Here is a 27,147-nt window from a genome sequence, read left to right on the forward strand (position 1 = left end):
CATAGATAGTTCTCTCTGATCTACATGGAGATATTGCAAATTTTTTTCAAATGAAGAGCAGGATTTAATATAAAGCGAAGCACTTCACAATAGATGTGCTAACATGAGAAAATGAAGTGTGTTCTTGGAATCTGCCAAGACAGAAACAAAAAAAATATAGGACTGTGTACCAGAAACATTGTAAAATGTTTTTTGCTTGCATTGTTTCTCCAAGTGTCAATAAAAAGACAGTAACAGCTATGTTCACACCAGTCACTAAACACCTGTGCTTCTGCTTTCAAAACTCATGATCACAAATATCTATGCATATTTTTCAGAAAGTTATCAAGCTCTGCATAAAAAACATGCGTTCACTGAACATACGCTGACAGATCAACCAACTGAACTTTCGTCTGCTTGAACGTCAAACAGCTAAACTTTGACCAATCAGGGGGTAGTGGTAGTAGTGATGTATGGATAGCGTCCTTTTCAAAACACAGAAGTGCCAACCGTTGTAATCATTATCATGAAGGAGAAATTAACAACTGGGGTTTCTTTCCAGCTGGAAATATTTGAAACCAAGTCTTTTAAAAATCACTATAGAACTGTGAAAAGGAGCAAGCTTTATGAGATTTACACTGCTTCAACACAAACCCTTTCCAAACAATTAGAATATCATGGAAAAGTGTATTTATTTCCCTTAATTCCATCAGAAAATTTGAAACTTTCATGAAATATGTAAATGTTTTCTTAACATCAAGCATCAAGAGATTATTGTCCCTGGAAGCTCCCAAACTTCAGCGTATCCTTTCAGATTGCAAACCATTTGCATTCTCTGCAGCTGCTTAGCCAGTGGAGCTATGTTTTCCATTAATCCACAAAGGAGCTTTAGTGTAATAAGCATAAACAGAGATGCCACTTTAATTATCTAGAACTTCTATAACAAGAGGAAAGAGTCCATTATAGTTCAAGCGCGTACACTACTTCCTGTGATCTCTGAATACTAAAAAAATAAATGAATTAAAAAAAAAAGTGAAAAAAAGCATCTTTTTAATTGAGGGGAGCCTTTTCTGAACTGGTTGCCTGCACTGACAAAAGGTTAGGGTAAGACCTGGATGGCAAAAAAAGAAAAAGAAAAGCACACTTTAAAACAAAGGAAAAGCTGCAGAATGCTTTTTATGAAGGGTGCATGGCAGTTGTAAGCAATCACATTGACCACGCCATTTTTGGTAAAAGATAAAAAAGGCATTTTCGTGCTACTAGCTTCACTTTTCTGTCAAATTGTTCAGTGTATTGCTGCCTGAAATCAATTTCAGCCCTATAAGTTGTATAAAATTTGAATGAAATGAATTTTTTTAGGCTAAAAGCAAAGAGCACAAAGAAATGCCTGAAAGCTTTTCATCACACATCACATCATGCTGACACTTTTTTTTGTAAAAAAAAAAAAAAGCACACTTCTTGGTAAAAGACTGTGATTTTCGAGACCTTTTCAACACACGGAAAGGAAAAGGCACAGAAAAAGAAAATGTAATGCATCTCGTAACCCTTGTGCTATCTTAGATGACCCCACCTGTCATGGCCTGTCAGCTACTCCCTCCTCCTCCCTCCTTCCTGTTTTGGACGCGACCAGCTGGATCCACTTACCTCATCTTCTCCTGCCTTCATAAGCTCCTCCTGGATCATCAGCCGGTGCCAGTTCGTTGTTCCTCCTATGGTGCATAGTCTGGTCAGCTCATGTTTTGACTCTTTTCTCATTACCTTTTGCTCATTGCTTCTCTCGCTCTGCTTCAAGACTTAAACCTGTTGGATACTCACCTGGTCACTGTCCACCTACGCCGCAGTCCTCCCTCGGGGTATTCCGCCTCAAGATCCCTCCAGCCAGCCGCCGCTCCTCGCCTAAGGAAAAAGCCTGTCAAACTCTGTTCCCAATTAAATCTCTTTAAAATTACTGTTGAGTCCTAGCCTCTTTCCGGGTTCCAGGATCTGGGTCATTCAGAACTCTCGCCCGAATCATGACACCACCCTTACATTACCGTGTTCTCCCTACCATGACAAAGGTGGATAAAGGTGGAAAGATTTCATGTAATCCATGGACACCAGTGAAGATCACAAATCATTGAAAAAAAAATGGTTTGGCGCACTGTCTAGTGGGTCTAAATGACCCGACTCCCAATGTTAAAGTGCCTATGATAGCACAAGGGTTAAAGACTTTTATGCTTAAAAGAATAAAGTGTGGGCCAAAAATGCCTTATTTCCTAAATGTGGGGAATGAATTCCATGCAACATTTACTGTGTTTATGTGTTAACAAAACGCTTTTACTGTAGATCAGGGGGTATATATATATATATATCCATTTAAAAATATCCATAAAAAAAATATCCATAAAAAAAATTCCCCTCTCACCCTCCGCGGGTGGTTTCTCCTCCAAGCTCGGGTCCTCTACCAGAGGCCTGGGAGCTTGAGGGTCCTGCGCAGTGTCTTAGCTGTTCCTAGCACTGCGCTTTTCTGGACTGAGAGGTCTGAGGTCTTTCCAGGTATCTGTTGTAGCCACTCCTCCAGCTTGGGGGTTACTGTTCCGAGTGCTCCAATTACCACAGGCACCACTGTCACCTTCACTTTCCATGCTTTCTCCAGTTCTTCTCTGAGTCCCTGGTATTTCTCCAGTTTCTCATGTTCCTTCTCCCTGATGTTCCCATCGCTTTGCACTGCCACATCCACCACAACGTTTTTCCTCTGGTCTATATCCACCATTTCAATGTCTGGTTGGTTCGCCATCACCATTCTATCAGTCTGGATCTGGGAGTCCCACAGAATTTTTGCCCTCTCATTCTCTATGACCTTTGAGGGTGTTTCCCATTTTGACCTTGGGGTTTCCACTCCATATTCTGTACACATGTTCCTGTATATTATTCCAGCCACTTGATTGTTGTGCTCCATGTATGATTTCCCTGCCAGCATCTTACACCCTGCAGTTATGTGCTGGATTGTTTCAGGCGCTTCTTTGCACAGCCTACACCTTGGGTCTTGTCTGGTGTGGTAGATCTGAGCCTCTATCGCTCTGGTGCTCAGGGCTTGTTCCTGAGCTGCTAGGATGAGCGCTTCAGTACTGTCCTGTAGGCCAGCCCTCTCTAACCATTGGTAGGACTTCTTAATATCAGCCACTTCAGTTATGGTCTGGTGGAACATCCCATGCAGGGGTTTTGTCCTCCCTTGAGGATCTGTCCTCCAGCACTGTATCCTCTGCTCTCCATTGCCTGAGACATTCACTGAGCACATTGTCGGTTGGGGCCTTGAGCTTGATATATTCATGCATCTTGGATGTTTCATCCTGGATAGTGGCTTCTACGCTCACTAGTCCTCTGCCTCTTTCCTTGCGGCTAGCCAACCCGGTCTCATCCTAAAATGTGTAGTAGCTACATTTGTCCACATGGAAATGCGTGAGAGTTTTACAAAAACGCCCCCTAAACTGTGAGGGGGATACGTTTCATTTTTCTATTCATTTTCTACGAGCCTTCTCAGGATCACGTGACTTTGGAGGTTTGGCCTGCCGTGAGCAAAAAACATGGCGGATGCACGTTCATTTTTCGGTGGAATATCCCATAAAACAAGATATTTTGAGGACTAATTTTTATTTTGACAACATTTCTAGTGAGAAATATACCATTTTCTTTTAAAATATGTTTTCATTTTGGACATACAGTTTGTAGTTTGCTTGTTTCGTTCAACTTTTTCTCCCAAAGGCTCTGTTACGTTGGAGAAACACGTTAACTTTCATTCATATCTGCAGACGTGCGCGTGGGTCACGTGACTAATATGTTTCTCTTTTTTCCGCAGAAAATGCAATAAAATAGGAGTGATTGTGGACTAATTTATTTTTGAAAACATTTCTAGCAGTATATATCCCCTTTATTTTCATAATATCCATTCATTGCAGACATGCAGTTCGTAGTTTGTTTGTTACGTTCAACTTTTCCTCAAAGGATCTGAAGGCGTTTGATCTTTTCCATAAATATATGCGGATTGACGTGGGTCACGTGACGTGACCTGAGTTTCTCTTTTTTCATATAGAAGATCTCGTAAAAAGGTACGTTGCTATTTATTAATTATTTTTATTTACATTTACGGACCCGTGTATAGGTTTCATGCTGTGTTGTTGCGACTTTGAAGGACATTTAAACAAACCGGAAGAATGTTGTTCAGGAACGGACTGGAGAGTTCTCTAAATTTACTTAGCGATTTATTTTATTCAATATTCTTTTACATGTTAAAGTATTCACACTACAAGTCTAAATGCTGTGTACAATGTCTGATCTTTCCCATCATATCTGTGGGCTGACGTGGGGTCATGTGACGCGAGTTTCTTTTTTTTCCCGTGGAAAAAAAATCTCGTAAAATAAGATCGTCTGAGGTTTAATATTTACGTTTAATAACATTTCTAGGGACCGATGTACTCTGTCGTAACGTCCATGCAAGCGTATTTTTTCAACATCAACTAGTTGAGTTAAGAAATACACTGTAAATAATAAAAAAAGACGTTTGGCTCTAAACTGGTTTTGTGATTGCTCCCACGTTTATCGGGAAGATTAAGTTTTAAAAATAAGCCCAGCGACAAACAGGTGTTTATTTTTATTTTTTACAGAAATTAATGTTTCCATTACTAATGCAAACTTTTTGTTTTGCAGGTACTTAAAGAAACAAAACATCAAATGTTTTTCAGAGCGAAGGTACCTTGTCGCATGACAGATTGCAGTTGTTTTTTATTCAAACTTTATTGACTGTAACAATTCAAAACAACAATTCCAAAAAGCAACAAGACAGAAACAAACCAGGGGATTATTATGAAATTTTTCACAAAAACATTGAAACTGACGCACAGATTGAATGTTTTAAATGCTTTCTTATTGTCAGAGTTTCTTACTGTGTTCATGTTTTGTTTGAACTCATTGATAAAGTTAGAAAAATGGGGGGTATGATTTATAACTTTGTATTTATGAATGTGCCATATGAATAAAAATAAAAAAAGGTTAATGATGTAGAATTGTTCTTTTTTATGGGATGGACAGTGGGTGAGGCACGACAGATTACAGTAAAACAGTCAAACTGCTACCACAATAGCGTTGAACTTCTGTTGAGAATAATTCATTCATAAATCTGTCTATATATTAGAATATCAGCATCTGGATCATTTACGTCTATTTTAACATAAAAGGGGCTAAAAAGAACTAACATCAACAAACAACAACTACTAATAAATATTATAGGAAATAAGGAAACTAAGTATAAAAAAGTAAAACAAAATAAATGTACATAGTATATTATTTATTATTGTAAATAAAAAAAAATAAACATGTCTGACTAAGAGTGGGGGTTGAGGTCGGGGGGGTTTTTGTCTCTTTTTTGGAATCCAGTGTAGAGGCCATGACCCCCCCCTGCAAGAAAAGTAGAGAAGGTTCAATCAAACTGTGATAGACAATGGGCTACAGTTTGTTCACTCAGTGCTTACAGGACGACTGTTTTTAATTTGATTAGTGTCAGTTATCCTTTGTAGGAAATATTAGTACTATTCAAATATTCATGAATAATTACAATATTACATTGATTTTTAACGCATAGCACAAAAGCATCAAATAATCAATATCTAACAACTTGTAGAACATGAATAATAAAACTTGGACATGCATCCATCATCTACCCCTTTTTTCCTTTTATTGACAAAATTAGAAAAGATTTATATAATTTTAAATAAACAAAAAAACAAATTAGGCTGATTATTATTTGGACTTATTTATTTGCGACCAAGCAAAAAAACTGATGGAAATTCATGTTGAAGAGGAACGTTGCTGGATTGTCCGCACGTATTTTAACCATAACCCCGGCTTCTTTACTTGCAAACAGGCATTTCAAAATAAATAAATCAATTCATTAATAATATATACAACATAAAACATGACGAGCACTCCATTAACTCCATCTGGGTTTCATAAATAAAATAAAAACGTTTACCACTCAAAACAATCATCAGAACTCTAACACAGTAAATATGCCAAAAAAATTAATAAAAAAGCATTTATATACATTAGAGTTCTACTTTAAAATAGTAATAATGTAAAATAAAAACTGCTCCTTTTTTCTTTAAATGTCCTCATTGCATATTAATCTTTTCCTCCAATCACACGGCTGCATTCTGAAAGATGAAAAGTGTAAACTTGTTTAAGAGATGTTTAAGAGGACTACTGTAAACTAAGATAAATGTGTTAGTTAAAATAAAGTAATAATGCATAGTTATTTTATAATAAAAGACTAAAAAAGGCAAATTAATAATACAAAATCCAAATCTTTACAAATTCTGCAAGTATTTTGTCGTATTACTTTTTACTGGTGGAAATGCAAAGAAAAGCGACAACTTAGAAGAACTGGTTTGAACATGAATTATTGCACAAAGACGGAAAGGTGGGGGTGTCTCCAGGAAAGAGATCCTCATGACAACCAACATGATTTTTGATACGGAGGCTGATGCTTCAAGGAGAAAAGAAACGTCAACAGCCAGTGCTGATCAGAACACAATCCAATATTCTCATCATTTGAATAAATCCTGAAATGTTCATCTGCTGGTGTTTGTCTACATTTCTTGATGAAATTTTGCTGCAAAATAAACCCATTAACCATCACTGTTCTGTCTGTGATGGAATAAACGCCAGGGCTGCTATGGGAAGATATACGGTAGTCAACATTTTCTTGGAAAGGATTCTTTTTAAATAATATTTTATAGAATCTTTTAATAGTGTGTAAAATGTTTTTAACTACAAAGCATTTTAATTGCATGTTATATGTTTTATATCAACTGTAATGCCCATTAAAAAGAAAAGCTAAAGTAAACTTGAACTGAATTATTTCTTTCTTATTAAAGATTTGAGGAAAAGTGTAAAAATAACCACCAGATGAATAATTCTGTAGTTTCACATTTCTTTGGAGAAACATTTGTTGAGGATAAAAAAACACAGGAATTTCTTAAAAAACACATCATTTTTGCTAACTGTGCAGAAAAATAAGATTGTACCAGGATAGTAAAATGTCAGGAGTTGGCACACTGGTGGACGGCTGTGGGGCTGAAGTGATGGGAGGATGGATGTCTGAAACGGTTGATGGTTGGACGGCTGAAGCACTGGAGGGCTGCTGGTTTTTCCAACCTTAATGGATGAAAATGATAAAATGATTAGTGTGGTTGTTTTGGTGAGACATGACCAGATCTGCTGACGGTTCACAAATGAAAGTTTCTAATCAAACTAGAGTTCATGCAGATTGAAGATGTCGTGTCATCAAGCTTCCATGAATAATGAGGAACAACAACAGACTGAGGTGAATGTAAAATTATTATTACCAGTATACCTGATACAAGGCCTTCATCCAGTCAAAGCACGTTTCTGCTTGATCAGGGAACTTAGGGCAACTCAGGGGCACAACATGTGTGTGGTAAGAGGCGGGACTTTTTGGCAGGTTTGGCAGCAATTTTTGTATCGTCATCGTCAAAATTTAAATTATCATATAACACTGTGAACAGATCGACAATTGGTTAATGACTCTGAGTCACAGATGGTAAATACATACCAATACAGACACTTCATCACATGTGAGGCGTTCTCTTTTGGCCTGAAATCTTTGTAGCCCGCCTTACATTTGGATGTTTTGGCGGCCACAGCGATCACAGTTGATGCAAGAAGTTGTCGAGCCTCGTGGCAGAGTCAGCTGAAAATAGGAAAAGCAGAATTTTTATGTCTCCAGTTCCCCATTCTGATAAGATTTGGGGAAAATATTGCCATATTAATGACAATTAGTGGTTATTAGTTTTACAATTAAATTAAGGTAGCAATTGAAGTCTAACAGTTTTGTAAGAATGTGCAGGTTATTATTTCTGAATTTTAAGAAGAAAAGTTATAAAAAAAGGTCATGAAGACTTGGTTTTGAGCTGAAGATGTCTTTCCTCTTATCCAAAATGATTTCTGGAATAAAACTGGTAAAAAAGCAGTTTGACTGGATCAGAGAAAAGGTTTGAGCGAGTGTGACGTCACCCATTTACTTCCAGATCCATCATAACAAATTCAATTCTGTCGTCGTTTCTCTGTGATACAGACGTCACCACGTTGGAGCCAGTTGACAGTGATTGATCTGAGTATCAATTCTATGGCAACTACTGTCGCCAATCAGGAGTAAGCTTGTTGAAAGTCCACACTGCTTCCACTGAAAGTGAGCTTGGTGGAATTTGTCAAACAAACATTCAAGGTGGCACATGCTATTACTGAGGCATCTGTTGGTCAGTCTATAATTTGAATAACTTGTGATAAAGAAACAGTTTTGTAAAACAAATAACTGGAATTAGCAAAAACATGTTGAAAAGGGTATCACAACAAGAATGGTTAATCTGACCCATAGAATGACTAACTAACAGCTGTTTGTTTCTCTTTAGAAGTCTAAAGGATTTTGGCTCCTTGTACTTCCTGTTTGGAACGTGAGGGGGAGGAGTCAGTCAGTCCAGGTCTCTGAGACAGAGACTGTTTTAAAATATTTACAAAACCAAGTCCAGATGATCGTTGTTACAACGTTTTTTGTGTAAATTTGGAGAAAAACCCTAAATAGGTCAATCATAACACTTTAATATATCAGTAAATTACTGTTCCTTTTTTTTGCCGGGAAACCGGCGGTGGCGCGAGCGCTGCCATAATCATTAGCTAATGTAACCCCGATTCTCACAAAGCTCCCTTCCTCTGCTCCACCACAATAACTATACAGTCGAAACAAATAATTAATACATTTTTCTATGACGATCATAGTAACCTGCAGTCGTGTTACGTTCAGTATCTCGATGGAGGCCGTATTTTTCAGCACCGCTCTTCCGTCACAGTGATAACAACAGCTGCATTCATCTGTCAGATGAAAATACTTTCAGATGACCATAAAGTATTTTCATTACTGCCTCTTGTGTTTACATTTCTTACCTTTGAGACTTCTTTAGCTCGTGCAGAGATGCAGAACGCGCGACAACCAGATTACCTTTATTGACGCCGAACACCCACCGACCGGCGCGCGGATACGTGGGGGTGGGGTGGCTTAATGTGCACGGCGCGCACGCATGCGTATTTGCACTAAAATTTTCACATGGCCTCTTTGACATATAAACCTAACATTTCTATCATTTGTGTCTAAATTACGTGCATTAAATAACACAACTTGATGTGTGTCTGTCATAAAATATTCCATGTTGGGTCTAAATCAGATAAGCATTGTTCATCACATCAAATATTTACATATTTACTGTATTATACTGTTTTCATATATTTATTACTTTTATCATCTAAATTGTCCTAAGATTTATGAAAAAATGAAAATCACACACTGAAAAATAGGGTTTGCTTTATCAGTTTATTCTGCATAATGGAATGTTTGGCTCAAAACTGAGCTCTTTGGCATCAACTCAACCATTGGGTTTGGAGGAAGAGAATTGCTACCTATGACCCCAAGAACAGCTTCCCCACTGTCAAACATGGAGGTGGAAGCATTATGCTTTGTGGCTATTTTTCTGCACAGAGCTACGTCACCACGTTGATGGAGCCATTAATGGAAAATCCTGAGTGAGAACTTCCTACCATCCTTAAGCCAGGACCCTTCAAATCAGTCATGGATGGGTCTTCCAACAGGTTAGTGACCTAGAACCTACAGCCAAGGCAACCAAGGAATGGCTGAAGAACAATCATATCAAGGTCATGGAGAGGCCCAGCCCATGTCAATCCTATGGAGAGATCTCACAGTCGCCAAGCAACAGCCACCAAATATTCATGATGTAGAAGGGTCAAAAGAAGGGCAAATACATTTATATAAATTCTTTCAACTTGATTTCTTTCTAGGTTTGCAATTCTGCACAACAAACAAAGGACAAAAACTTTTTTTCCTCCAAATAAAGGGAAAAACCTTGAAACTTCATGTGAGTTCTTGGCAACTGCCATTTCCCAAATCCTGCTCATACTGGACCCACATCTCCATGTCTTGGATATAAGTAATTAACTTGCCAATAACAAAGACTTATTAAAGGTCACTGAGGTGAACTTTGTAGACAAGTGCGGAAACTGTATAGTGTAAGGCTGATCGGCAAATAAAAGACCATGAAAGTCATCTTGGACTTTAGTAGGCACAGAGGAAGGTTCACAGCTTCCCTTTCCTGGGCATCCCCATCTCAGCTGATCTAACTTGGTTTCCTAACATCCAGGACGTTATCAACAAGGCACATCAGCACGTCTGAAGCTGCTGGCAACCTACCGCTCAGCCAGTCCAACTGTATCATGGTCTGGCTTTCAGATCAAACTGAAGAAGAGCAGCAGAAGCTTCTGTGCTGAAGATACTGGAGCAGATCATCGGCTACCCCCTTCCCTACCTGTCATCCTGTCTGAGTAAAGGGACGTGTCAAGGACAGCACCCTTCCTGCAGCTAACATACTGAGACACGTATCACTCCACACTTCTAATATTCTTAATTTCTCATGTCATTTACCCCTAATTTAAGATAACTCATTGAGATTTTGTTACATTTTACTTCAGTCTTGCTACAATTAAAATGTAGTCTGTACCCTGACAAAGGATTTGGAGATGCATAGCACATTTATTATATGAGTTTAATAGGACAGTGTTTCATTCTAAGGTGTTGGACATACAAATCAAAGGCCAAACGTTTGAGATAAAATGAGAAGTGTCTTCAGCACAGGTGTGAGCACTGAAATGTTTAGCTAGTGTTGTAGAAACTTGAACGGAGGTAAAAAATAATGTAATTGCTGAAATTTAGGTTGAAAAACCCTTCATTGGTGCAGTTCAGAAAAAAATCTCTCATTTCAATTAAAAGTCATTTATTGGTACAAAGTTGAAATGAGGTTTTCCTTCATATAAGCCTTTTTTAGGGGTGGAGCTGGGGCTTGAACTGCAGAAAGTCTCCTCCTCAGCAGACAATTAGTCCCTCATGTTCTCTCTCCATCAATGACTCTGTGCTGCCTAAAAATGAAATGAAGAAGAAAACACATAAATGCCACAAGCCCTGGACATCCATGCAGATCACAAAGAGAAACCTCCTGACTTTGTGGGGCAGAACCTTCCAAAAGCTGGGAGGAGAGCTCTTCAACCACACTTCAAGGACCTGCAGTGCTGCTGGACTTCACCAACCACAGTCTGGTCAGCAGCATGACATCATAGAGCCTTTAGTTCTTTACCATGGCACCATAACCTGCAATCCATCACATCATGCTTGATCAGTTATGCAACAACTTTAGAAAGTGTAACCCTTGTTCTATCCTAGGCACTTTACCATTGGGAGTAGGGTCATCTAGACCCACTAGACAGTGCTCTGAACCTTTTTTCTTCAATGATTTGTGATCTTCACTGGTGTCCATGGATTACATGAAATCTTTCCACCTTTATCCACCTTTGTCATGGTAGGGAGAACACGTCAATGTGAGGGTGGGGTCATAGGATAGCACAAAGATTACAAAAGATTTTTACCATATGTTGATGACAGCTGATTCTTGTTTTCCTGATGCTCAGACAAAGCCCTTCAGTGTTTTTCTCTGGGTCATTTTGATTGGTCCTTGTGGGAAGAGATTAATGTATTAATAATACTGAAGAAATCAAGAGATATTCCACATCAACAGCATGAGAGTAACATGAAAGAAACAAGCCAACATTTATCTACAACATTACCACGATCTTTACCTGGAGGTATCATTCTGGTAACGTCTGCTCCAGCTTTTCTGACTTCCGCTTGTTCCAGCCACCGGCCTGAACGGCGAGGATGTCTGTGCAGAATGAAAAGATCAAAATGTATTAAACTGAGAAAACAAACTACACAAAAAGGATGCATCTTCAATGAGTATTTACCAATATTTGACACATATGTACTCGGAACATGTGTCTGCTGAAGAGAGGAAGCTGTTCAGTCGGTTCAGTCCCTTTCCCTGATGTTGTCCCTTCTTGATTTCATCCTCGGATCCTCATCATTTCAACCAAAATGTATGTTTGCAAACTTTTGAAACATAAGGGGTTAGAAAAAAACTCCAACAGGAATAAGGGCAGAGGCCCTAAGGGAGACCCAGGACACGCTGGGGAGACTACGCCTCTCAGCTGGCCCCGGGGTCCCCCAAGAGGAGCTGGAGGAGAGGGAAGTGTGGGCATCTTTGCTTAGACTGCTGCCCTCACAACCTGGTTCCTGATGAATGGAAGAAGATGGATGCATGGATGGAACATGTTCAGGCCTTTCAGCAAAACTCCACGATGGCAGACTGCGATCCTTCCTCATTTACTTTGCCAGAAAACTTGTTGGAGGACTCTGGTGCTGCCACAAACTTACCTGCTCCACATCTCCCATCTCCAGGATTCTATCAAAACAAATGAATGTCGTATATTAACATGATGATATGACACAAAATACAATAAAACATATATGGAGGCATGTTCATTTTCTTAAGGAAGAGGCCATGAAAATAACTTTACATATTCTATTTCCCCATGAATGCAGTTCACAAAGGAGGTCACCACAGTGTTTTTGGTCAAAAACGCATCTTCCAAATAACCACTGAGCCTAAAAGAACAGAAAAGTTTACATAAAAAAAACATTTAGACCATCAAAAATGTAGGTGGAAAAGAATTTTACACAACCCAGTTGGCTCTCAAAACAGTACATTTAGCAAGTTCCATCCACTGCTACAGCCAACATGGAGGGAGAGCATGCAGGACCCTGAAACAGATGAACCTGACAGCCTCTCCACCTCAAAGTTAGCAGAAGATCAGTCCAGGAACTATTTGTGCATGTTGTCTCAACATAACTGACCAGTCTGAGAGAGGAAAGGGAAAAAAACATGAGGTTCTTTTATGTATATACATACATACAAGAATCAGGAATCAGACATTCTGTTGGAGTGGGACTTTAAGTCCCACTCCAAAAGAATTTTTAGCTATTATAAAATCGTTCCCAGTTTTTTTTTTAATTACGATCATTTTGTTTTTTTAAGACATTTTTCTGCAGCACAGCAGCTCATAAGAATTTCACCTCAGAGCTGTGGTGCAGATGTTTGCCTCTGCTAATTTCCCATAAACCATTTGTTGATTCTCTCTCCCGCTAGCTTATAGCACCTCACAAGCCCTAGCCGACATTAGCATAGCAAAAAAAAAAAAAATCAATGAGCAACATTGGAGCTATCCATGTGTACACTTTTGAGCCAGATACCAGCTCAGACAAGGGAACTCAGGACATTAATGGATCTACCGGTATTTGTCTGCAGTGGATGCATCAGAATTGGAGTGGAGCAGAGACTCTGCCCATTCATGGCAGTTAGAGCGTCACAACTATAAGCTTTTTGAGACAATCAGTTTCATCTTCTCCTGATCCATTGAGATTTGAATAAATACTCAGAAACAGTTTTAATCTTATATTATTGTGTATGTGTTTATATTTTTGTTAATGTTCTCAATAAAGAGAAAAATGTTTGATCTTAAAAACATGACTTCCATTGGAGCGGCTCTTTAACTTTGTTGACAACGCTAGGATAAATAAATGTGGTCAGCCAAATCAGCCATAACTGTTTAGACCAGGGGTCTACAGCCTGAGGCTCCACAGCCACATGTGGCCCCTTGACCCCTCCTCTGTGGTTCTCCGACAAAAAATAAAAATGTTTTTAATTCAAACAAATATCCTATTTTTCAGACGACACAGCGCATCACGCAAAACAAAACAGTCAGATAAGTCAAACTTTACTCAACTTGGTGATCTACTCAACAGTTGAAGCAAAGTATTACTGTGCCAGGCTCCTGACTACAGTACCCATAATGCTTCAATAATCTATCAAGCGGTGATGCACAATATTTTAAGAAATTCCAGCATTTATGAAGAATTTTTTTAAACCTGACAACGTACCCTAAAAAAATCAATTTGAGGTCAATACGCACAATTTAGAGGGCCTATACCATGCTAGCCATTTAGAATAAACTATTTCCTCGATCTCTGAGGCTCCGCCTTTCTCTTCTTGTGGGTGTCGCCTATTTCATGACATCAACCTAGAGTCGGCGTCGGCAGCGTTTCTGCGTTTCTTCCATCCAAACTTTTGCAAAGATGGATGTGAATATTGTGCAATGAAAGCATTTTGCTGATCACCACTAGCTCCATTGAGAAAGTGGGCGTGTCTGTTAGCCTGGAGGCGGTTTTAGCTGCACAGGCTCTTCCTAGAAGAGGCTGCTCCTCACTTATGATGACGTCACAATGTGAGGACCCTCTTATTGTGAATTGGGAGGGGCTGGTGCTCAGAGGGTTTCAGAGGAATGCTGAGAGATGCGTGAATGGATCAAAATACCGCTGTGGATTAGTTTTTGTGAGGAATTAACATTATAATACACTTTAAAATTTTAAATCGTTGGTGTTGCATGATATAGGCCCTTAAAGAAATACTGGCTGAGATGTACTAACAACATAAAATCTACAATGTGTAAAAAAAAAAGCCTTTGTAAACCCCAGTAGTTATAAAGTTTCCAAGATAACATAAATGCAAATGAGTGTTTGATTTTCTAAAGGCTGAAGAGACACCTTGTGTGTCCTACTGAGTTCTGGACAGTGAGACATTTGAAAGGCTCTTAGCTGTTTAAAGGGCTGCAGACCCCCGTTTCTGGCTAAATGAACCAAAAGGAAACTTACCTCTGCGGAGACCACGTGACGTTTCCGCCCCCGTCCTCTATACAGAAGAGGCCTTCACCGTGATCATGCGGCCTTTTAAATTTAAGATGGAAAAACGCCTCGTCATTCAACGTTTATCCTAAACAGCCAACACGTTTTTACTAAAAACCCATCTCTGGTTTCCCAAATCTAAACATTACATTTCTACAGAGAAAAGTTCAAAGCATCGCCCACCTTCCAGCTGTCCAAGAGTTCTTCAGCCGCGCGCCTTCCTGCGGGTTCATCCGGGGGTTTCCGGGGGAGTGAGGTGGGGGTGCCCGTATGACGCTGCGTTCACTGGCTTTTCGAAATGCGCACTTCATGTCAATTGGGGCAAATTGAAGGCTTAAAAGCCTGTTTACTTTAGATAATATATCCTATTTAATATATCCTATTTAAAACATTATTGAGAATTACTACAGGAAACAGTGATGAAACCTTTTTTAACAGATAAATTAGAGCACTTCATTGTAATACTATAATATATGAGATACGTCAAAAAATTGACAGTTAAAGAAAAAAGAATATAATAGATCCTAATATTTTATAAACCCCATCAAAATAATTGTTTCATCTCATTTATCATAATATTTATAGTTTTTTTTTTTTTTTTATCACACACCATTAGACTCGTAGTGTAAATAAATTAAAATGCAGAAAAATCAATTTAAAGAACTCTTTGGTCCGTCCCTGAACTCAACATTTTCCCGGTTTGTTGTCACATGTCAATCAAAGCCTGATCGCCGCAAGAGCAACACGGAACGAGAAAACCTATACACGGGTTCCTAGAAATGTAAATAAAACAAATTAGTAAATCGCAACGTACCTTTTTACGAGATTTTCCACAGGAAAAAAAGAGAAAGGCACGTCACGTGACCCACGTCAGCCCGCATATTTGAATGGAAAAGATCAGACGCTTTCAGATCCTTTGAGGAAAAGTTGAACGTAACAAACAAACAACTTCATGTCTGCAATATTAAGAAAATAAAGGGGATATATACTGCTAGAAATGTTTTCAAAAATAAATTAGTCCACAATCACTCTTATTTTATGGCATTTTCTGCGGAAAAAAAGAGAATCATATTAGTCACGTGACCCACGCGCACGTCTGCAGATATGAATGAAAGTTAACGTGTTTCTCCAACGTAACAGAGCCTTTGGGAGAAAAAGTTGAACGAAACAAGCAAACTACAAACTGTATGTCCAAAATGAAAGCATATTTTAAAAGAAAATGGTATATTTCTCACTAGAAATGTTGTCAAAATAAAAATTAGTCCTCAAAATATCTTGTTTTATGGGATATTCCACCGAAAAATGAACGTGCATCCACCATGTTTTTTGCTCACGGCAGGCCAAACCTCCAAAGTCACGTGATCCTGAGAAGGCTCGTAGAAAATGAATAGAAAAATGAAACGTATCCCCCTCACAGTTTAGGGGGCGTTTTTGTAAAACTCTCACGCATTTCCATGTGGACAAATGTAGCTACTACACATTTTAGGATGAGACCGGGTTGGGCTAGCATACAGTCTCAGGGTGCTCGATTTGGGATGGAACCCTTCATGCATGGTGAGGAGCTTTCGTGTTTTAACATCCGTGGTCTGTGTCTCTTCCTTTGTCCATCTTATTATTCCTATCTGATAACTAGCAGTGCATAGTTTTTTATTGCCCGGGTCTTATTTTTGCCATTGAGCTGGCTTCTCAGGAATTGCCTTGCTCGTTGGAGTTATTTAGCTGTTGCAGCTTTCCTTGCTGCCTGCTCCAGGTTGCTATTTGCCTGCGGAATTCCAAGGTACTTGTAACTGTCCTCAATGTCTGCTATTGTTCCTTCTGGGAGTGAGACGCCTCCTGTGTGGACCACCTTGCCTCTCTTTGTCACAATCCGGCTGCATTTCTTGAGCCCGAATGATATCCCAATGTCAGTACTGTAGATCCTGGTGGTGTGGATCAGGGAGTCAACGTAACGCTCGCTCTTAGCATATAGCTTGATGTCATCCATGTAGAGGAGGTGACTGATGTTGGCCCCATTTCTGAGTCGGTATCCACAGCCAGTCTTGTTGATTATTTGGCTGTGGGTGTTCAGACCTATGCAGAACAGCAGTGGGGACATAGCATCACCTTGGTATATACCACATTTGATGGACACTTGTGTAAATGGCTAGCCATTGGCTTCAAGGGTGGTTTTCCACAGCTTCATTGAGTTTCCTATGAAGGCTCTGTTGATGTTGTACAGCTCCAAGCATTCGGTGATCCACGAGTGTGGCATTGATTTATAGGCTTTCTTGTAATCAATCCAGGCTCTGCATAGGTTGGTGTGTCGTGACCTGCAGTCTTGAGCAACTGGAGTTCAGATTTTAGTTTACCTGACAATTAGCAGGCTAGTTTGCTAGAAAAAGGAGACACACCTGTTTACGTATGAGGTTATACGAACAAATTTAACCCTTTAATGTGGACCAAATCAAATAAATGACAGAGAATTGAATTCGTTTTGGAGTAAAATGTCTTTTAAACCCTTCAAGGAAATCCACAAATGTTTTTTTTTTTGCAATGTCATGTTTTTATGAGATATAGATAGTATCATTAATGATAAATTAGGTGATGTGGGACGTCTATGGTCATAAAAATGTTCATTTAAGATGCAACAAAATAGAGATGAGAGTTCAGGTAAAAAGCCACTGATAGCACTGTTTTAAATCTGATTCACACATTTTAACATGGTGTAACTGCATTATGTAAGGGTCAATGGTTCAGGCTTCCACGGAGTGCCTTAAAAAATTGATAATGCACTCTTCGAAGGCCATTAACCCGCTTATACCATGGTCACTTAGAAAAGAAATAAATATTATCCAGTTCTTTGTCCTTAATTCTTGTTTTTTACCGATTTGGACCGCTTTTTCCACAAAAAGCGAACTATTTGTTATGTGGTGCACCGCTGCAGTCAAAATACGGCGATACAAAGCGATATAGGCTGATCGTCCTGATGGGTTAAATAAAGCATCAGTTCAGAGAGAAAATTTACCTTTTACCACTTGTTTTTGTCCAGATGAAGAAAGCCAAAGGTTGTTTTAAAGAAGTGATACAGAAGATTTAAGACAGGTGACCAGAACTTCTTTTGGGGGTGTGTGGTTATCACTGTGGATTATCACTTTTTAATGCACACCCATTCTTTCAATAGAGCTAGTAATCATTAAAAAAAACTACTAACAACATATGAGTTATTCTCACCATGAAGTTTAGAAAATTAGTTAAAGTTTTCACAACAAAACTATATTTGAGGTTTTGTGGAAGAAGCAATTTTATAAATGAGCACTCCCTCTACTGCCCCCCAGTGGAATGATAATGAACTACAGGGCAGTAAACATGCACCGAGTAATAAAAACTATGATATTAATGGTTATCTAGGGTCAATAAAACTGAATTAACAAAGCAGGACTTGTCAGTTCTGCCTGCTATTGACAATCATGAAAAAACGCTAAACTGTAAGCTATAAAATATTTTAATGCAACCATGTTCCTGTCCAAAACAAGATATCTAGCAGGATCAAGGGCTAAGGCAACCAATCAGGGGTTTCAAGCACAATACTGCCAACATCAGGCAGTTTGGTTAAGACTGAGGCTTAACTCTAAACTAAATATGAACTTATCTTCCCAGTTATTCTGTAAGAGAAGTAAAATAAACACTGCATGTGGGTCTGTGTGCTGCCTATCATTTAGCATAGCTCAGAATCATGAGAAAAATTACTTTTGCAGTAACTGCATTTTATAGATTAACCTAATTTCCATTAAATTTTAGTTTGACAGACATGGTTAATATGCTACCATAAAGTCAGGCTTTAGAAGAAAGACACTGGATTTTATAACACCCCCCCCCCCCACTTACCAAACCAACACACACTTAAGTGGTATATCACAACTAGAATCTAGTTCTGATAACTAAAAGTTGCAGCATGAAGAGTGGTAATTTTAGCACTGTGAATCCATTTCCTGTTATTTAATTTTGACTCATTCTCATAGAAGTCAAAAAGGATTTGTTTAAAATTTCTCTAAACAATTCTGTTGATCACACCAACACATTTTGTGCTAACAAAACCCATAACTGTGTGCTTGTAAATGGCTTTATTATAATCCCATTTCTTCTATATTTGATTTGATGGCATCTGTGAAAATGCAAATTGGCCTCATCTCTTTTCAAAGCCTCCCGTCGCCTCCTTTGAGACATCCTTTTTACAAGCACTTGTGATTGCTTTGGTTAATCCCACTTACTGTCTGTGCTATATATTTGTAGCAAAAGCGAAAAGACAGCCTTTTTTTTGTTTTTGAGAATTTTAACTTGGCCCTTGGATTATATTTAAAGTATCGCTTTCAAAAGGAATCAAGGAATTGTTGTCTACAGGAGACGCATTATGATATGAGCTCACCTAAATGTGGTGGAGAGGTTTATGAGCTCAGATGATCACAGGAGCTAAGCTGTGGCTTTTGTCCCCAGTAGGGTCTCCCATGGTAGACAAGTCCAAGGTGACAGACTAGACAAAGAGTGGTGCAGAACCTCTTTTAAGAGCACTAAACTGCAACATTGTGTTACATTGCCTGGATTGGCGTCACCAGGGCCCCATTCTGAAACCAGTCCTGAGGTTGGTCCTGAGTGCCTGGTGGCCGGGGTCTTTCCGTGGGCCCTGCTAGGGTCCAGCCCAAAGAAACTATGTGGTATCCCTCTCCTGTGGGCCCACCATCTGCAGGAGAGCTCAAAAGGGGGTCCTGCAATGTGGTTTGAATGACAGTTTAAGGTGGGCACTTCGACAGCCTAAATCCCCTGTCATGAAACTTGACGTGGGGAACTTGACTTGGTGTTTGAAGATCCATTGCGTTGGCAAAAAAAAAAAAAGACATAGGATGTAGTCTTGTGCCCATTGTTATTTTAAAGAATTAATGTGAACCCAGTTTTATGGTTGTTGCCATCTTGGCCGAATGTGATCCTGGTCTTTTCCAAAAATATCATGCCCGGAAAGAAAGTACTGTAATTTCCGGACTATAAGCCGCTACTTTTTTCCTGCGCTTACAGCCGTGCGGCTTATTCAGTGACGCGGCTAATTTATGGTTTTAATTGGCGGCCGGGATGTACGTATTTTCGGACACAGTGAATGGTTTGAATTCTCTATCTAACACCAAGCACAAGTCATTTGTTTTTCAACACACCTCTAAGCAGCCAAACAGCATGGACTTGACTTCAGGTCTTAGACACTTCAGTCATGGTTCAACAAAACGAAACACGCATGCCCCGCCGCATCCCAGAATCCTTTGGTGCCATTAGACCCAACGTGCACGTGATCGCCACTACAATATGATGAAGCTTTCAAGTTAAAAGCAATCGTTAAAAGCATCGTGAAAAAATCCACCATCACCAACGGGTTTGGAAAAGCTGGTCAGCTGCGTGACAAAGAGAACAGCGCATGCTCCGGAGTGAATTTATCTCTGAGTCATAGTGACTCGGCTGGCTGCATGTAAATATGTGGGAATAACATCAGCCTTTATTTTGTCGGGACACGACTGGAAATACAAATTGACGTGGTCGTTTTAACGATTTCTAAGGACTGAGCGGAGTTTTGCATTGAAACGCTCACAGCCTCAGTGTGAGCTGGAGACTGCGTGTCGTGTGAGCTGCGGGGCCGATGGCAGTCTGAAGGCTCCCACACGTAACAACGCATCCGCCCCTCATACACAAAACGTACAGTATTAAGTCCGATTGCTCTGCACAGACACGATTTGCTCCATTCACCGGCGCAATGGGGACGAAGCGCTCCTCCTTGAAGCCGCCCTGGCCAGAGCTGTCGGAGTAGATAGGAAGGGGAGACAAGGAGCGCGCGGGAGCGCAGAGGCGTCGAGCCATTCTGCAGGCTGCAGCCAGGGCTTACTCGAGGCGTCCGCGGAGCAACAGTGTTTGTTGTGGAAGGAAACTTCTGACCCACGCGCCGTGAAGAGGCGCGCGTATCGCGCTGAGGCGCGCGCTTTTCAGTCGCCGCTGCTTTATTTTACCGGTGTGTTTTTTAACCAGCCCTGTTACTCCCATAACGCTGCCGCGACACAAGCGGAAGGAGAGCTTTACCCGTTCACCCCTCCATGCACTGCTGATACTTGCTCATTCTTAAACACTTACAACAGAATGGCGAGCCGGGCATTGGCCCCGCCTTTAGCCCCTAAGACTCATGGGAAATGAGGGATCGCGGATGTAAATTTCCTCATCATAACTGAGGGATGTAATGTTGATTATATGGTTACTGTTTGTAATTTTATGTATGATGCCTAGATTGTCAATAACTTAAAAAAAAACAAAAAAAACCCATAACTGAGGAACTTGTGAACAGAATAGAGTTCCATGCTGTTTGGCAGATGTAGATATACTCAAATACATGAGCCTGAGGCAGAGCTGGCTCCACCCACTGTGTGCTAATGAATCACACTTACTCTGGGAGTCAGGATGTGATTTGTCAGGGTGACAATGTTGCCTAATACATGCGGCTTGTACTTCGACGCGGCTTGTGTATGTATAAAAGTAGTTACACACGTGAAAATGGGTGGGTGCGGCTAGTAATCGGGTGCGCTTTGTAGTCTGGAATTTACGGTATATGGCTGCATATAATAAAGACGTTTTTATCCAATATGGCCAAAAATATGGCCTCTATCAAGAGGAAACAGGCTGACAATGACAAGGAAATTCAAAGACACCAAGAACTAAAGATGACCTTCAAAAAGCTGCAAACAGCAAATGAACTACACATCACATTAACGTCTGATTTTCTGGAGACTGTGACAATGAATGTAAATAAAAACTTGCATAAAAAAAACGTACCAAATCACGCAACATATTATAATTGACATCTATAACTCATAATATGTTTTTGTCAATTCTTTGGTATAGTGGGCTTTACAGAGTGAAAATGTTAAAAGGTTAACAAAAAGTCTAGACAAAATAGAAAAGATTAAGCAAAAATTTTACAAAACCAAACTCCTAAATCCATAAATAAGGTAGAACCCAAATGGTTAATACACAAATGACCTGACCTGCAACGCACATTTAGGCATCCACTTCTCATGTACATTCAATGTAAACACATGTTTCAGGCTTCCAAGTTCTAAACTCTTGCATTCACACATAGCTAAACAATTTTTCTCGATCATGTTTGGGCCTTATGTACAAAACATGAGACCACTGAATGCACATTGCCAGCTAAACCAGGTCAAACTTTGACCAATCAGGGACTCAGACACTCACCAAACTCAGAGCGTTGCATGGTTTATCTGGTGAACCTATACACGGCCATGAGCATGACGGTCTATGCGTTTGCTTTCAAATAAAGATAAACCAATGCCACTCTCCTGACTTGATGGCAATCCATATCTGCCATTGCAAGGATGCTAGCAATGAACTGAACCATTTTCATTTCTTGCCCAATTCACAAGATTTGCACCACATCTGCACTTTACACCAAGTCTCGTCCAATTGTAGTTAGAAATCCTCTAGTACACAGAGGCAAAAGAAAAAGAAGAGTTAGCCCCTCCTTGCTTGTCCAGTGTGAACACCATGGGCTAACTGTGTGTTCAAGAACTCGTGTCAATTGCCTAGTGTGTGTATAGCTTAAGGCACAGTAGATGGATGAGACGCGGAGCAAGATTCTGTGCGATTAATTCTAAACAAATCCCCACCCCATCCAACAAGAATAGTAATCTTTAATAATGTTGAATCCTCAAGTTAAAGTCCTGAAATCTCATGACATTGAGGTGACCACAGTCAAGCCCTCAAACAAGACAAAGAGCTGTACTTCAAAGTGTGCTCTTGGCTTCCCCTGTCTGTTCAGACGCAGGTAGCATGCTCTACTTGATGCAAGTAATGCAGTGCCTGAGTCTGTCTTTAATTGAATTTAGGCCATACGTGACAGGAATACCTTCCTTTTCAAAGTCATGCAGTCAGTGGCACAGGCAGTCTCCTGTTCATCGACTACCATAGCAGGGATGTGAAAAGTCAAACGCACTCAGCCTTTGCTCTCTGCATGGGCTTCATCTTCTGTCTCTTTGGGGGCTTCCATTTTAATATTCAACCCAAGCGAAGAGAACAAGTGCAGAGGGACAGCGGTCATTTGAATAATTGAAGAGGCTCCGTGGTGCTAGAGGAGCTTCTATCTTTTTCTCACTCTACCATATTTTCCCTTCAATCTTTTTTCCATCTTCTTGAAGTCTGTCCCAGAAAGCAGTCTAGGACATGTGCCTCTGCAGCTGCCGATCCAGCAATCCCAGTGGGCTGATGGGAAGAGATGGAAAAGTAGAAAGAAATCGGGATCTGTCACACACAGAAGAAAAGTATACAGGCCAAATCTATGTGGACAGTTAAGTGGCGAAGGACCAAAATGAAGGATAAAAAGAATCAACTAAAACCATCTCTGCCTATAATTTGTTAAACACTTTAACTTGTCTTTTCCCCACTGTGCCCTTTAATTTGTCTGACAGGCTTTAAAATCATGACGTATAAATAAGTCAAGAAGAAGAAGCCTTTCCTCCCCCGACGCTGAATGAGGCATGAAGGAGTTTAAAATTTTCAATGCTCTTTTTCATTTTCATCATGTCTAAAGCAGTGCCCTTGATTTTCAAGTCGTGTTTGTACAAGATAAGCACTGGTTTGACTACCTACAGTCATGTCTGCTTTTTTTCTTTTTGCTTTAGTCAAGTTAGATTTGATTTAAATCATATCCTTTCCTGATTACACGTCTCCTAACACAAATTGTTACGATAAAGTGTTTGTGAGTTCATGATGTGCAACGTCGGATTTTTTATTAGAAGCTATAAGTTCATATTAGAGTAGATAACCATGGGTAGAGTGTGTTAAATTAGGAAATGATTTTAATGATTCATCATACATTAAAGGAACCTGTGCCTTTACAAAAGCCTCTCTTATAACACCACAGCAGCTTGTTTTTCTCCCTTCTGAAGTTTCAACATTTGTCTGATGGAGTCAGCGCACTCAAAAAAACGTGCCCACGCATTTGCTACGTCTAGACTGGATTACTGTAACTCTTTGCTAGCGTCCAGCCAATCCGTTCCTGAGGGGGACTGCCGGGACCATCCAGCAAGCATCCTGTTCCTGTGGAGGGTCGCCGGGACCGCTCCTTCATGTTCCCTGTTTCGTGACCTCTTCATGTCTGTTCCTGAGGAGGGTCCCTGGGCCTACATCATGTTCCCTATCCCTGAGGATGGTCACCGTTCATCCCCCGTGGTCATGTTTCCTGTTCTAGAGGAGGGTCATCGGGCTGCTCCCCTTCAGGTGTCTTGTCCCTGGGGAGAGTCGTTGAGACTGCTCCTCTTCATGTCTGTTTTTGAGGAGGGGTTTTCCATGTCGCCCCTCACTTCTGCTAGGCTGCAGGAACCCAAACTGTGTTCTGGACTTTGACTTTTTCTTTTCCTGTTCCTCCAAGTCCTCTCCTCTGGGTTTGTTTGGGCATCTAGGATCTGCCCTTTTGGTGGAGGGGTACCCTAAGGATATTGTGGTTTAGTTTGGTTTAGTTGTTCATGTTTTTGGTTTTCTTTTTGTCAGTCACACCAGTTTCAAGTTCATGATCCACATCTGTCTTCCGTTCAGTTAATTGCCCTCAGCCTATTTAAGTGTCTTGGTTTCTGGTCATCCTTGTCAGGTCATCTGCTCTTTTTTGCTTTGCCACCTTTTTGTTTCTCCCCATGGTTTTGTCATGTTTCAGTTTGTTTATTAAATGTTTTATTTTCTGTCACCGAGCCTGGTCTCCTGCATTTTGGGTCCTCAACCAGCTCTCGACAGTTAGTTTCACTTCACTGGCTCCCAGTTGAATTTAGAATCAAATTTAAAATCCTCCTGGTAACCTATCAGCCCTTAAAAGGTATGGCCCCATCCTATATTAAAGACTTCATAGTCCCTTACCAACCAAACAGAAAACTTCGCTCACAAAATGCAGGACTGCTTGTGATTCCCAGAATTTCGAAAAGGGCAGGTGGGGGTAGAGCATTTAGCCACCAAGCCCCTGTGTTTCCAGATACCAGTTGTGCTTCTGTCCTTGGCTGTGGAATTTGCCTCTGGCTCCTCTCACGCCAGATGGAACTGTCCACCAGTTCCATCTGCTGGACTATTCAAACATGTAGTTGTAGAGTTAGATAAGCTAGTTCTTCTCTAAGAATTCTGGTGCATCACCTGTCTGTCCTAGGAGAGGATCCGTCCTTCATGTGGACATCTCTGCGAATTTTTTTTTCCTGGAATCAAGTTAATTTATTTTATTTATTTATTTATTTTTTTTAATTTTTTTTTGGGGGGGGGGGGTCCTTACTGAGAGGGAGGGTAGGGATGCCCAGTTTGATTTAGTCTGTTTAGTTTAGTTTAGCAATCAGCTTTTGTAATTTATAACTGATTTTTATCTTTTGTACAATTGTGTGTATACGCAACTGTGTTGTCTCAATGGGCTACGTAAATAAAATTGAATTTAATTGAATTTAAACTCTGATTTTGTATGACTGAATATGGGTGAAAGGTTTTAAGACATATTACTTGAAGGTTAGTAACCTGTTCAGGGTGTACACCACCTTCACCCAACAGTAGTTCTGAAGATGGATGGATGGATTTTAATGTTTTTGGGTTGGGCAGTAATGGACAAGTTGTCACTGTGGGCGGCCGTGGTGCAGTGGTAGGGCAGTCAACCTTGGATTGGAGGATTGCAGGTTCGATTTTTCTTGCCCGCCCATGTGTCGAAGTGTCCTTGGGCAAGACACTGAACCCCACCTTGCCTCTATGTGTTGTATTAGTTTTTACTACAACCTGTTGCTCACAGCATGTCATAGAAAAATTGTGTATGAACATTTTCTCTTTGGACTCACCAAGTGGTTTATACAATCTTAAAATTTTGTGTGGGGCAACTGGATGCCTTGTACTGATTTGACCATTTTTTTGCCTGTGAACAGCCCATATCCACCCAAATGGGCAGTTGCGACTAAGATATTAACTGCATTCAACACTTGTGAAAACTGTTGTGATCAGCATTATCCTGACATGCTGAAAGAACTTGCATTTTGTGGGTGTAAATAATGTGTATATATTGCTAAAATACTGACATCTACACTAATGATTTTGGTTTCAGCTACACAGAACTCCCCTGTTTGATTTCTCTACATCTGTACTATAAATGGTTTTCTTTGTAGCTCAGAGCTCAGGGTGAGTGGCTTTACATTCACCAAAACATGTTATTCTACTAAAGATTAAATTTTAAACATCTGTTAGCTTTTGCTGCTTGCGGGAAAAGGAAGACACTGACCATGCTTATACCAGCCTGTAAACTGACTAAAACACACTTTTGTTTTTTCATCTTATCGGTAGTAAAGTTCTGGGTGTGTCATATCCAGAATAAGAAGCAAAAGCATAAGCATCAGAAGAGCTACATACGTATTCTTTTTAATATCTAGCCCCAGATGAGCAGCCCATCACCACCCAAGAATTCTGAGCATCTCCCCACCTTAACCCAAGGCACGAGCCAGGGCCCCCCAAGGGAGAGCAGCCCCACACTCCAGGAAGCCAGCCACCCAGGCCACAGCTCGTCCAGGAGAGAGCAAAGCAGGGGCAGGCCACCCCAGGAGGAGGACGCCTAAGAGAAGTAGATGTCCCCAAGGAGTGTTGTAAAAACGTTTTGTTAATTCTGATGAGTGTCACTCCAAAACCCATCCATTGATCTTCAGAACCTGCTGAATCACTTTTGTGGTCATACCCAGACACTGTTGGGTAAAGGCGGGACAGACCCTGAACAGGTTATCAAGCTGGGAAAAGTGTGACAATTTTTAGAGCCTTAAAAAAATCTATTAATTTACTTTGCAGATTTCACCTATCACAGCTTACTTTTAGAATGTATCCCTGGAGATAAGTACAGGATCACTGTATACCAAAAACACTCCAATGTAGTATTTTTGTAATAATTTTTATTCCATTATCATACAGTTAAGGCAGCCTGACTGTATTGAAATGATCTAGACTGAATTGCAATGTGAGATATTTGGAATGACCTGGAATAAAAAAATTGTTCTTGTAATGCAGCTATTTGAGAATCTCAGTTTTTAATTGGCGCTTCACAATTAACGAAATGGGTGTGAATTTATGTGTATAGTTTCAATAGTTGTGCCTTCAGGCAGCAGTACTGATCTGTCAAATATATTTATTATATTTTACTGGTATTACAAAATGTCTTGTTTTGTCTTTTTTTTCCATTAATGTCAAAATTCATCCGAACAGACTTAAAGCCTAGTTTAAAGTAGTATATTTATGTTTAAATATCTCTCTCAAACAGTGGTCACTTAGGACAGAGGTTAAAATCACTTCTTCATGCAGTTGACAAATTGGGCTCCATTAGTCTGCATTAAAAGTTTGCTTAGTTTTACGTTTCTATTGCTATGTCTCAT

General features: G+C 40.0%; 1 protein-coding gene across 22 annotated transcripts; it reads right to left on the bottom strand.

The window, feature by feature from the left end:
- Positions 1-4,730: 4,730 nt before the first annotated feature.
- Positions 4,731-16,359, bottom strand: LOC111946934 (uncharacterized). 22 transcript variants are annotated; one of them, XR_013655123.1, is made up of 15 exons: positions 15,534-16,224; positions 14,690-15,008; positions 12,687-12,839; positions 12,499-12,586; positions 12,356-12,383; positions 11,887-12,214; positions 11,722-11,804; positions 11,512-11,596; positions 11,318-11,434; positions 11,090-11,236; positions 8,971-11,007; positions 8,810-8,898; positions 7,586-7,723; positions 7,038-7,167; positions 4,731-5,409 (listed from the first exon to the last, which is right to left on the bottom strand). XR_013655123.1 is itself a non-coding variant. In XM_078945011.1 (15 exons), the coding sequence occupies exons 1-6, from the start codon at positions 16,031-16,033 to the stop codon at positions 12,201-12,203; spliced, it is 387 nt and encodes a 128-aa protein (XP_078801137.1). In that variant the 5' UTR covers positions 16,034-16,359; the 3' UTR covers positions 4,731-5,409; positions 7,038-7,167; positions 7,586-7,723; positions 8,810-8,898; positions 8,971-11,007; positions 11,090-11,236; positions 11,318-11,434; positions 11,512-11,596; positions 11,722-11,804; positions 11,887-12,200. The 22 variants fall into 22 exon arrangements, 3 of the variants coding, with proteins under 3 accessions (XP_078801137.1, XP_078801138.1, XP_078801136.1); XR_013655118.1 differs by having other exon boundaries at positions 11,887-12,383; positions 12,664-12,742; positions 14,690-14,761; positions 14,903-15,008; positions 15,534-16,220; XR_002872756.2 differs by having other exon boundaries at positions 11,887-12,383; positions 12,664-12,839; positions 14,690-14,761; positions 14,903-15,008; positions 15,534-16,220.
- Positions 16,360-27,147: the final 10,788 nt, after the last annotated feature.

The sequence above is a fragment of the Oryzias latipes genome, chromosome 3 (genome assembly GCF_053564925.1).
Source record: "Oryzias latipes strain Hd-rR chromosome 3, Olatipes_Hd-rR_3.1".
Lineage (NCBI taxonomy): Eukaryota > Metazoa > Chordata > Actinopteri > Beloniformes > Adrianichthyidae > Oryzias > Oryzias latipes.

Coding starts and splice junctions, on each gene's coding strand:
- LOC111946934 (XM_078945010.1), bottom strand. CDS start 15,030: ATGAAGTGCGCATTTCGAAAAGCCAGTGAACGCAGCGTCATACGGGCA. Junction 12,587..14,689: donor GTCACGTGGTCTCCGCAGAG/GTAAGTTTCCTT, acceptor CTGTTCTTTTAG/GCTCAGTGGTTATTTGGAAG. Junction 12,384..12,498: donor TTCATGGGGAAATAGAATAT/GTAAAGTTATTT, acceptor TTGTTTTGATAG/AATCCTGGAGATGGGAGATG.